The sequence below is a fragment of the Nerophis ophidion genome, linkage group LG12, assembly GCF_033978795.1.
Source record: "Nerophis ophidion isolate RoL-2023_Sa linkage group LG12, RoL_Noph_v1.0, whole genome shotgun sequence".
Classification (NCBI taxonomy): Eukaryota; Metazoa; Chordata; class Actinopteri; order Syngnathiformes; family Syngnathidae; genus Nerophis; species Nerophis ophidion.
The window spans coordinates 60,847,493-60,859,992 of NC_084622.1; the positions used below are offsets into that span (position 1 = coordinate 60,847,493).

At 39.9% G+C, this 12,500-nt stretch overlaps 2 protein-coding genes across 2 annotated transcripts in view; both read right to left on the bottom strand.

Moving 5' to 3' along the window:
• Positions 1 to 1,435, bottom strand: part of LOC133563644 (adenosine deaminase-like protein) — a 39,648-nt gene extending 38,213 nt beyond the window's left edge. The window contains exons 1-4 of the mRNA XM_061917903.1: positions 1,280 to 1,435; positions 1,042 to 1,172; positions 912 to 972; positions 757 to 844 (exon numbers count right to left, since the gene is read on the bottom strand). Of these exons, the coding sequence (XP_061773887.1) occupies positions 757 to 844; positions 912 to 972; positions 1,042 to 1,172; positions 1,280 to 1,324 (325 nt within the window). The 5' untranslated portion in view covers positions 1,325 to 1,435. The remainder of the gene's footprint in view (positions 1 to 756; positions 845 to 911; positions 973 to 1,041; positions 1,173 to 1,279) is intronic.
• A 48-nt stretch (positions 1,436 to 1,483) lies between these two features.
• The window catches only part of LOC133562855 (tyrosine-protein kinase CSK-like), a gene marked incomplete at its 5' end in the record, with an annotated part of 21,538 nt that continues 10,521 nt past the window's right edge, over positions 1,484 to 12,500 (bottom strand). Inside the window, 8 exons of the mRNA XM_061916659.1 lie at positions 1,484 to 3,123; positions 4,422 to 4,508; positions 4,604 to 4,799; positions 8,240 to 8,313; positions 8,400 to 8,490; positions 10,308 to 10,407; positions 10,560 to 10,625; positions 10,717 to 10,810. Of these exons, the coding sequence (XP_061772643.1) occupies positions 2,929 to 3,123; positions 4,422 to 4,508; positions 4,604 to 4,799; positions 8,240 to 8,313; positions 8,400 to 8,490; positions 10,308 to 10,407; positions 10,560 to 10,625; positions 10,717 to 10,810 (903 nt within the window). The remainder of the gene's footprint in view (positions 3,124 to 4,421; positions 4,509 to 4,603; positions 4,800 to 8,239; positions 8,314 to 8,399; positions 8,491 to 10,307; positions 10,408 to 10,559; positions 10,626 to 10,716; positions 10,811 to 12,500) is intronic.

The following is a 12,500-nucleotide window of genomic DNA, read 5'->3' on the forward strand; positions in this document are numbered from 1 at the left end:
TCAGTATACTCTAGCCTTTAAATAGACCTCCTTTTTAGACCAGTTGATCTGCCGCTTCTTTTCTTTCTCCTATGTCCCCCCCTCCCTTGTGGAGGGGGTCCGGTTCGATGACCATGGATGAAGTACTGGCTGTCCAGAGTCGAGACCCAGGATGGACCGCTCGCCTGTATCGGTTGGGGACATCTCTACGCTGCTGATCCGCCTCCGCTTGAGATGGTTTCCTGTGGACGGGACTCTCGCTGCTGTCTTGTATCCGCTTTGAACTGAACTCTCGCGGCTGTGTTGGAGCCACTATGGATTGAACTTTCACAGTATCATGTTAGACCCGCTCGACATCCATTGCTTTCGGTCCCCTACAGGGGGGGGTTGCCCACATCTGAGGTCCTCTCCAAGGTTTCTCATAGTCAGCATTGTCACTGGCGTCCCACTGGATGTGAATTCTCCCTGCCCACTGGGTGTGAGTTTTCCTTGCCCTTTTGTGGGTTCGTAATGATTTGTGCAGTCCTTTGTGATTTGGGGCTATATAAATAAACATTGATTGATTGATTGACATCTAACACAATTTCCCAACTCATATGGAAACGGTGTTTGTATATATATATATATATATACACACACACACACACACACAAATGTGATCCCCAGCAGGCCTTTTGAATATCTCCCTAATTCTGAGTTGTCAAGGTTGGCAAGTATGACTGGAATGGATAGCATAAAACCCTAGCTGTTACCAATCACAGCGACAAAACATCCTACCTGTTTTGGTCTCCTCTCTCGGTGTGCTTCTAAGTTCCAAGTACTTGACACCATCAGCCGCAAACTCCTTGATTACATCTGTGGCCACCTAGAGTGAGAAGGCACTGATTGAACATTGCAGATAAAACACAAACATCATCATCATCAGTGCTCACCATCAGGATGTCTTCCTGCGTGTCCACCAGCTGATGGATGACCTTGAACACCTGAAAGCACCTGTTGCACGCCATGATGACTCAGCAATTACATGGTGATGCGTTCACGTAACGTGGTTAATACTCATACTCGTCCAGGCTCCTCCGCTGCCCCTTGCCGATGGCCGTCATGTGGTGTTCAATGTTGAGGTGCGGCTTTCTCTTCATCACTTTCTCCATCGTCTGGAAGCTAACTGAGCCGTTCAGGTGAGCGTGGAGCTCCTGGCGGGAACCCAAATAAAGTCACCCGACCTTCAACAATGACATCTTTTCCACAGCCTTTTAACATTCACCCCACTCACTCATTTCACTAAGTGTCTTTTACTCACCACTTTTGGAAGCTCGCGATAAAAGTCGTCAGCCACGTTGTCCATTGGAAGCAAACTCTGGAAAATGTGGCCAAAAGTCGGGCTTAGTTATGGCGCCTGTTTTCAGGACACGTTTGCCGGGGACACAAAGACGTGCGGCAAATAAAGGAGTCCCCCGGTGGGCCGAGTCGCACGACAACAGTTCCGCATGGAAAAGCTACGATGGCCCTTTTTTCCCAGAACTTTATTTCAACAATTCAATACAAAACTATACACACAAAACAAACGCCAGCTTTTAAAACGACAAAAATACGCACGTAAAAAAAATATGTAAAATGTTCCAAAATATCTACATCAAATACAAAACAATAGTCAATATATTAAATCAAAGAGAGCAAGAAAATAACATGAAAAACAAAAGAAAGCACCATACTATACAGGACTTTTAAATGTGTACTTGATTTAAATAGTTTTTTAGAAAGTGGGAAGTTTTCATTCTGTTCTCCTTTGCCATCATTGGTGAGTTGTACATTTAAAAAAATATATTTTAGAAAGGGTTAATAATTAATATACACGTAATCACTCTGGATTTGTAAATATGGATTGTTAACGGTATTCTCCAAATTTGATGAAATCTTCATTGCAAGAAAAGTACCATTTCTCTTTTGAAATCAAAATTGGCCTTTTCGACAATTTCAGCTCAGGCCCAGTGAAGCCAGCTGCATTTCTGGGTGTTGTTGATCAATCGTTTTCGCTTTGCATAGTAGAGTTTTAACTTAAACTTACAGATGTAGCGACCAACTGTACTGACAGTGGTTTTCTGACGTACTCCTGAGCCCATGTGGTGATATCTTTTACACACTGATGTCACCTTTTGATGCAGTACCGCCTGAGATCGAAGGTCACGGGCATTCAATGTTGTTTTTTTAAGCCTTGTCGCTTACATGTAGTGATTTTTCCAGGTTCTCTGAACCTTTTGATGATATTATGGACCGTAGATGGTAAAACCCTTTAATTCCTTGCAATAGCTTGTTGAGAAATGTTCTTAAACTGTTCAACAATTGGTTAACACATTTGTGCTCAAAATCAAAACTGGTTTTCCTCGACAATTTGACACAAAATGTTAGAGAAACTATGCCCCCAAAAATTTCCACAAGATACTGTTTTTTTTGGGGGGGGGGGGGAGTATTTCCAAACAAGATGAAAACAATACATTCATGGAGAAAAAAATATAAAACAATTGTGGAGAATAAGATCATATTGGCTCTTGTTTCTATTCCACATGATATTCAGTAGCAATCAAATCGGGTTGGAAAACATTCAGAAAATATCAATATATGTTTTTAAATAGGCTGCATATCACGTGTTTATAGGATGATTGTCAGTCAATTGTGGTTTGGGAGATATTTCCCGTCAGTGTTGCCAAATATTGTCATAATCGTCCACAAAAAGGCTCATTAACATTCAGAGAACGCAGGAAGACGTACTTAACACATGACACTTCCCAAAACAGCCAATAAAATTGTCATTGGTGTAAAAACAATAAAGGAACATGTTATCAATGCTGTAATACGTTGTGAACATCGTCAAATGATGGTCAATGGAGGTATTTTTTTTCTTCCCTCATTAGAATCCAAACAACAGTAGGCGACACGATACAGATGGCTTTGTCACACCAGCGTGTGGTTTTTCCGGAAGCCCTTGCGGATATCTTGCAGCTGCACCATCAACTGCTTAAAATTTGGGCGACGAGCAGGATCCAGTTGCCAGCACTGCTTCATGATGTTGTAGAGATCTGCAGGACATCTGTCTGGAGGAGGCATCCGGAATCCGCTCTCCAGTAAAGGCCCCACGTCTTTTAATTGCTGCATAATGGACAACAATAGAGTTGATGATGTTAGCACGCACACGCACACGCACACACACACACACACACACACACACACACACACACACACACACACACACACACACACACACACACACACACACACACACACACAGAAAGTGCTAAAAAATAAAACTAGGAGTTTAAACCATACTTGATTTTCCAGAAAATGCAAGAAACAATTATTCATGTTGTGTTATTTTCATAAAATAAATTGAGTCCGCTGGGAAAGAAGGGCAAAATACATTTCCCGGAAAACGTGAGGATTTAAACCTGGTGTATCCTAGAGTAGCTTACCAAAAGTCAAATATTTTTCACTTTAGGTCTACTTATTATGAAGCGTAAAATACGACAGCGGAGACCCCGGACTGTTGAAGGACTGAAGCTCTACATAAAACAAGAATGGGAAAGAATTCCACTTTCAAAGCTTCAACAATTAGTTTCCTCAGTTCCCAAACGTTTATTGAGTGTTGTTAAAAGAAAAGGTGATGTAACACAGTGGTGAACATGCCCTTTCCCAACTACTTTGGCACGTGTTGCAGCCATGAAATTCTAAGTGAAGTATTATTTGCAAAAAAATATGAAGTTTATGAGTTTGAACATCAAATATGTTGTCTTTGTAGCATATTCAACTGAATATGGCTTGAAAAGGATTTGCAAATCATTGTATTCTGTTTATATTTACATCTAAAACAATTTCCCAACTCATATGGAAACAGGGTTTGTATTCAAAAAGACTTGAAGCTGTAATTGCTGCTAAAGATGCATCCACAAAGTATTGACAAAGGCTGTGAATACTTATGTACATGTGATTTATGTATTATTTTTTTTTAATTTGGAAAAAAAACACACAAAAAAAACATTTTCACAATGTCATTATGGGGTATTGTGTGTAGAATTTTAAGGACAAAAATGAACTAGTTCTATTTTGGAAAAACAAAATGTGGAAAAAATAAAGCACAGTGAAGAATTGTGAAGAATCGGGATGCACTGTGTGTTAAAATGTTATTTAAATCATTACCTCTACCACTAATAAGAGCGATATATGAAATGGCCTGACACTATTTCCCTTTTTTTTTATATTAGAACAGTCAAGGTTGTGTTTGACCTAAAAACTCCCCTTGTATCAAAGCTCAGGCCTTGTATTTTAATGAGGTGTATAAAAAAAAAAAATCAGGAATTTCAGTGGAAGCTATTCTTATCTAATTTTAAACTGTTTAGGATGACTAGCCAGTCGCTGCTCCTGACTACTTCTCTCAAATGGTGCATACTCACAACTTTTGGATAAGGAATTCGACCAAATGAGAAAATCTCCCAAAGCAAAACACCGTAACTCCAAACATCCGATTTGGTGGAGAATTTCTTTTGCATGAGAAAGAAGAAAAAAACAAACATTTAGGATCTTTTCAACAATTGTTGCAAAATAAAATCTCCCCACTGAACCCCAAGACACGTACTTGTTCTCTGAGGGCCTCGGGTGAAGTCCACTTCACGGGCATCTTGTTAATGGCCTCAACTGAAGACACCTTCTTGGTCAAACCAAAGTCGCTGACTTTAGCCACGTGGTCCTCTGTCAAAAGAACATTACGAGCTGCCAGGTCGCGGTGGACAAAGTTATTGGCCTCCAAATACATCATGGCATCGCACACATGTCTGAAAAAAGTTCACAATATCTTTAGGAACATCTGCAGGATTCAAAAGAGCTCCAACATAATGTCTGCTTTAGCTGCATGACATGAGAACAATATAACTTTTACAATTTTCTTGGAATCTAATATCGTATATTCAGTATATTAGCTGGAATTTTTACCTGACGCTATTTACAGATGTCCGATAATGGCTTTTTTGCCGATATCCGATATTGTCCAACTCTTAATTACAGATTCCGATATCAACTGATAGCGATATATACAGTGGTGGAATGAACACATTATTATGCCTCATTTTGTTGTGATGCCCCGCTGGATGCATTAAACAATCTAACAAGGTTTTCCAAAATAAATCAACTCAAATTATGAAAAAAAAATGCCAACATGGCACTGCCATGTTTAGGCTCCTTGGCCCATGGCAAAGGACTCCTGAACTGCTGTGTTTTATTATTATTCCGCACCTCCGCGCTGTAATTTGACCCCCTTAACATGCTTCAAAACTCACCAAATTTGACACACACGTCGGTATAGCAAACCTTCCTTCCCAACATATTAAGCAACCAATCCCCCAAAATGAAAATTGCGCTCTAGCGCCCCATAGGAAAGAATTACAGACAAAACTGCATGTAACTTCTGTTAGGAATGTCATAGCAACATGAAACAAAAACTCCTATGTAGGTCTGACTTAGACCCAATTTTCATACACTCACTTCTTTCAGCAAACATCTACAGGAAGTTGGCAAAAACCCCTTCAAAATAAAATTTTCGCAAAAAAAGCAATTTTTGCCTCTTTGCGCTGTAATTTGACCCCTTTAAAATACTTCAAAAGTCACCAAACTTGGCGCACACATTAGGACTGGCGAATATTGCGATCTAATGAAAAAAACAAACCCCAAAACTCAAAATTGCGCTCTAGCGCTATTTTTGAATAAAACACTGAAAAAACTGCTCCTAGGAAGAAAACACAGACAAAACTGCTTGTAACTTCCGGTAAGAATGTTGGAGAGACATGAAACAAAAACCTCCATGTAGGTCTCGCTTAGACCTACATTTCATAGATTGACAACTTCCAACAAAAATCAACAGGAAGTTTGCAACCCCCCCTTCAAAACAAAAGTTTTGTAAAAACCGGTCACCTTTCTTCAAACATTATCTCCTCTGAGTGCGTTTGTGGTTTCGGCTTCAAACTCGCACAGGAGAGGGATTGAACCCTTCTGATTAAAAGTATATAACAGAGTTTTGATAAGTTCTCAGGTTTTGATTTTACGCGCCTTCAAAGAACCCCTGTGCAAAGTCTCCTAAAAAAGGTCATTTTTGCCTCTTTGAGCTGTTTTTTGACCCTCTTAAAATGCTTCTAAACTCACCAAACTTGACACACACATCAGGTCTGGCAAAAATTGCGATCTGATGAAAAAACCTAACCTCAAAACTCAAAATTGCGTTCTACCGCCTCCCTAGGAATACAACACGGACAAACTGCTCCTAGGAAGAAAACAGAGACAAAACTGCTTGTAACTTCCGGTAGGAATGTCAGAGAGACATGAAACAAAAAACACTATGTAGGTCTCACTTAGACCTACATTTTAATAATTAACATACTTTAGCAAAAATCAACAGGAAGTTTGATATTTTCACTTCAATACAACAACTGCATTACTTTCACAATGCATTAGATTATCAAAATAGTGGCTCCAAGGCGTCTTCTAACGCTTATCCGGCCGTGGGTCTCGGGGGCAGCAGCCAAAGGCGGACCCGACCAACGCTGCTTGCAGCTTTAATTATTATTGAAGTCACAAAGTGCATTCTTTTTTTTTAACATGCCTCAAAACAGCAGTTTGGAATTTTGGACTGAGGTTGGCGGGGTTGATGTGTGGGGGGAGAAGGGTGAGAGGTAGCAGGGGGTGTATATTGTAGCGTCTCGGAAGAGTTAGTGATGCAAGGGGTTCAGGGTATTTGTTCTGTTGTGTTAATGTGTTACGGTGCACATGTTCTCCCAAAATGTGTTTGTCATTCTTGTTTGGTGTGGGTTCACAGTGTGGTGCATATTTGTAACAGTGTTGTTTATACGGCCACCCTCAGTGTGACCTGTATGGCTGTTGGCCAAGTATGCCTTCCACGTAAAGGCAGTGCCTTTAAGGTTTATTGGCGCTCTGTACTTCTCCCTAGTCCGTGTACCACTCCATACAGCGGTGTTTTAAAAAGGCATACATTTTACTTTTTGAAACCGATACTGATAATTTCCGATATTATATTTTAAAGCATTTAACGGCCGAAAATATTGGACAGCCGATATTATCGGACATCTCTAATGTCAAATATTGTCTGATTACAAATAAATGTGAAAGTTATATGGATAAGAAGACATAATGAATCTTTTTGAGCAGTATAAAGCATGTGTACACTATGACCACAATGATAAACATACAGTGGGTCGACATGCTACCAATAAGTGTTTATTCTTGCACAATTTAATGCACTAGTTCTCAAATCGAGGTCATCCATCCATCCATCCATTTCCTACCGCTTATTCCCTTTGGGGTCGCGGGGGGCGCTGGTGCCTATCTCAGCTACGATCGGGCGGAAGTCGGAGTACACCCTGGACAAGTCGCCACCTCATCGAATCGGGGTCATATTATGATTTATTTTTTTTTACATTTAAAACACTTCCTTGTGATCTAGAGAACATGTCATAATGGTGCTTTGATCTACATTTTGCATGGATTACGCTTTACAGATCATCTTCAGGCTGCTTTCTGACCGTCTCCTCAGGACACGGTCGGTCTTATTTACGTGGCAAAGTCCTCCTTCAGCCCCAACTGGGCTGCAAAATGACATCTCGGGGTAAAAGCAGAGGGGCGGACACCTGGGATGCCAGATGTTCCCATTGAGCCCTCCGGAGGTGTCGTGGGCCTATCAACGAAACACACTGAAGTGGGGTGCCCACCTGCAGACCCCAGTGAAGCTTTTTCCTCTTACCCCCCTCCACTCAACACTAAATGTTGATCAAACTGAGGGATTGTACTATCTAGTCAAATGAGCTCAACCAAATTCCATACAGCTCGTTTGGAGCAAGTTTGGAAGAAGACAAGTTCATTTTAGAAATATCTCCCCCATGCCTCAATGGTTTGAATTCCGATTTTTTCAACTGATCGTGATTTGAAATACACAAAAACAGGTACTAACAGGTAAGAAAAGTTGGTTTTGCATAATAGGACCTCTTTAAAAGGCACTCAGGTCGGTACAAAAGATGTAAACATACACATATCAGTGCTGTCAAATAATGCATTTTTTAAATCCGATTCATCACACATTTACATTTTGACTCATCGCGATTAATCCCAGTACATTTTTCCAGTTTTTTTTTTATGTAAATAGTGCAAGCATACCAAATGATGTGGCTTAAATATATTTCATCTGTAAAACTGCAGCTGCTCTACCACTCACAATGAAAATCGAAGAAGAGCAACTTCACCGAGTACAGCCCTTCCTCTGGAACGTAGGTAGTCCACCAAGGTACCCTGCAAACACACACACACAAACACACACACACACGTGTAAGGCCGGTAGTGCGGATGCTGACAGTGAACAGCAGTCGGACTTCTACCTTAGTCATGTATTCAGTGATGATGAATAAGCTGCCGTCCTCCTCAGCGATCACGCCATGCAGCTTCACCAAGTTATTGTGATGTAGTTTCCTTTGATAAAAGTGGCACAAACTGAGGTTGTTTTGGGGTTTCAATTGTTAAAACCTTTTAATCATTGTAACTTTAACACTCTTTAATATTCCTCTTCACAGAGACATGTTGGAAGCGTCAGCTTAGAACAGCAAACATCCTCCCAACTAGTGCGACTGAGTTGGAACACATTCAGGTATAGCATTTAAAAATTAAAGGGGATTTAAAAAGGATGAAACTAATTCCTTGAATAATTTGAGTACCTTGATTACAGAAAATATACAATGATTTTTCTTGGGGCTGTCAAATTATCGTGTTGATTGAAATTAATTAGTCTATTTTTAGTGCGGTATATTTTTTAATTGCGTTGACATTATTTTAAATCCCTAGTGTTATGGTCTGTATATTTTGGGAAACATAGAACGTGGTGTCCTCCGGAACAAAGAGGAAAATAACCATCCGGATTGTTATAGGTGCAAAGTGTAAAAGCCAGCATGTGTGATGGTATGGGGGTGCATTAGTGCCCAAGGCATGGGTAACTTACACATCTGTGATGGTATGGGGGTGCATTAGTGCCCAAGGCATGGGTAACTTACACATCTGTGATGGTATGGGGGTGCATTAGTGCCCAAGGCATGGGTAACTTACACATATGTGATGGTATGGGGGTGTATTAGTGCCCAAGGCATGGGTAACTTACACATCTGTGATGGTATGGGGGTGCATTAGTGCCCAAGGCATGGGTAACTTACACATCTGTGATGGTATGGGGGTGCATTAGTGCCCAAGGCATGGGTAACTTACACATCTGTGATGGTATGGGGGTGCATTAGTGCCCAAGGCATGGGTAACTTACATATCTGTGATGGTATGGGGGTGCATTAGTGCCCAAGGCATGGGTAACTTACACATCTGTGATGGTATGGGGGTGCATTAGTGCCCAAGGCATGGGTAACTTACACATCTGTGATGGTATGGGGGTGTATTAGTGCCCAAGGCATGGGTAACTTACACATCTGTGATGGTATGGGGGTGTATTAGTGCCCAAGCCATGGGTAACTTACACATCTGTGGAGGCACCATTAATGCTGAATGGTCCATACAGGTTTTGGAACAACATATGTTGTCATCCAAGCAACGTTATCATGGACGCCCCTGCTTATTTCAGCAAGACAATGTCAAACCATGTGTTACAACAGCGTGGCTTCATATTAAAAGAGTGCGGGTACTTTCCTGGCCCGCCTGCAGTCCAGACCTTTCTCCCATGGAAAATGTGTGGTGCATTATGAAGCGTAAAATAGGACAGCCGAGACCCCGGACTGTTGAAGGACTGAAGCTCTACATAAAACAAGAATGGGAAAGAATTCCACTTTCAAAGCTTCAACAATTAGTTTCCTCAGTTCCCAAACGTTTATTGAGTGTTGTTAAAAGAAAAGGTGATGTAACACAGAGGTAAAAATGCCCCTGTGCAAACTTTTTTGCAATGTGTTGCTGCCATTAAATTCTAAGGTAATGATTATTTGTAAAAATAAAAATAAAAAAGTTTCTCAGTTTGAACATGAAATATTTTGTCTTTGCAGTCTATTCAATTGAATATAAATTGAAAAGGATTTGCAAATCATTGTATTTTGTTTTTATTTACAAATTACCCAACATGTCAACTTCGCTGGTTTTAGGTTTTGTACTTGGAAGAGACCATTTTTTTCTGAGGTGGTACCTGGTGGAAAAAAGTATGAAAACCACTAATGTAGACGAGAAGGACGTGTTTTAAATGTGTATTAAAATCATCACAATACCTGAATGGCAGTCTGTGAGTATCCACATATTAGTTGACTTACATCATGACAGAGGCCTCTGTAATAAAGGCCTGCGCAGTCGCATCATTTCTAATGCATTTCACAGCTACTTTAGTCCCCTTGTAGTCAGCCAACTTAACTTCTGCAAAGATCACAAGTAGCAACAAAGCACTCAGGTAATTATGCGACGACATGGCAGCAAATATTACAAAAGAGTGTTTGTGCTGGGTTGCTAATCCAAACACCAGGTCCTCATACTAACTCCTAATAAATGTCAAGGCAGATGTTACTCACCTCCAAACTCTCCCCTTCCAATGACATTCTCTAATTTGAGGTTTTTTCTGTTCAGCACCCAGCCACCTGGTCAAATTGAAGACAGATAAAATGACACAACCACAAACTGCACAGCTCCTGTGTGTAAATAGTCCTCAAGTATTCAAGTGAACCTCACCTCTCAACATTTCTGTTTGGACATCTACAATCTCCTTCTTCAACTGTGGCTCAATTAGTTTGCTGCAGAGACCATCAGCATCTTGTTCGTAGTGCTGTGGAAAAGACGAGACAAACAATGGATAATGACTGACAGGGTCATGGCTCACCAAGCCTACCTCCATTCTGCCCCCAGGGAAAAAAGACTCAATTCAAAGTAGAGTCCCAGACTAAACTTTTGAATTTTTTTATATTTTTTAATTGTAATGACAGTAAAAAAAATAAAAATAAAAAATAATAATAAAGTGTAAAATCATTGGTGCTGGCAATGGTGAAGCTAATTCTATTGCGAGTGGGTCATTTTTTGTAAAAATCCGAGACTGTCCCGCCTAAGAAAGGCTTTTTTTTAAACTTTATTTAGAGATGTCCGATAATATCGGACTGGCGATATTATCATATTTTCATAACATGGTCACTACTACCTAGTTTGTCTTGTTATATTGTTATTTTACTGTTATATTTTTATACCCATTGTTGCTTGTTAGTTTTTATTCTTATTGTAATATTTCTCTATTTTGTTTCCATTTAAACCCCCATTATTTACTTTTTACTTATGTTTAAATTGATCTCAACTCTGTACACTGCAGATGGAATTTTAATTTTCCTGAAGGAATCAAAAAGGACTATCTATCTATCTACATATATGTCTGTATATATATATATATATAAATATATATATATATGTATACACACATACACAAATACATATGCATACACATAATACATATCTAAACATATATATATATATATATATATAAATACATTTATTTATATCCATCCATCTATCTATCTATCTATCTATTATCGGCCGATAAATGCTTTAAAATGTAATAACAGAAATTATCGGTATCAGTTTCAAAAAGTTAAATGTATGACTTTTTAAAACGCAGCTATACACACGGACGTAGGGAGAAGTAGAGAGCAGTTGCTTCTCCCAGTCATACTTGCCAACCCTCCCCATTTTCCCGGGACACTCCCGAATTTCAGCACAATTCACGAACATCTCCCGGTGCAACCATTCTCCCGATTTCCACCCAGCTAAAATATTGGGGGCGTGCCGGCCCAGTCACATAATATCTACAGCTTTTCACACACCAGAATGAATACAAGGCATACCTGGTCAAAAGCCATACAAGTCACACTGAGGGTGGCCGTATAAACAACTTTAACACTGTTACAAATATGCGCCACACTGTGAACCCACACCAAACAAGAATGACAAACACATTTCGGGAGAACATCCGCACCGTAACACAACATAAACACAACAGAACAAATAACCCCCCCTCACACCTCAACCTCCTCATGCTCTCTCAGGGAGAGCATGTCTCAAATTCCAATCTGTTGTTTTGAGGCACGTTAAAAAAAAAATACACTTTGTGACTTCAATAATAAATATGGCAGTGCCATGTTGGCATTTTTTTTACATAACTTGAGTTGATTTATTTTGAAAAAACCTTGTTACATTGTTGAATGCATCCAGCGGGGCATCACAACAAAATTAGGCATAATTACGTGTTGAGTCCACGACTGTATACATCGGTATTAGTTGATATCGGAATCGGTAATTAAAAGTTGGACAATATCGGAATATAGGCAAAAAAAAAAAGCCATTATCGGACATCTCTACCTTTTTTAACGCCACTCGCCTGGCTTTGCACAACACAAACGCAAGCAACATCCAGAATGACATCGCAGAGAAGGTGAAGTCTAAGCAAGTAATGTTTGTGAAAATATTATTTACTA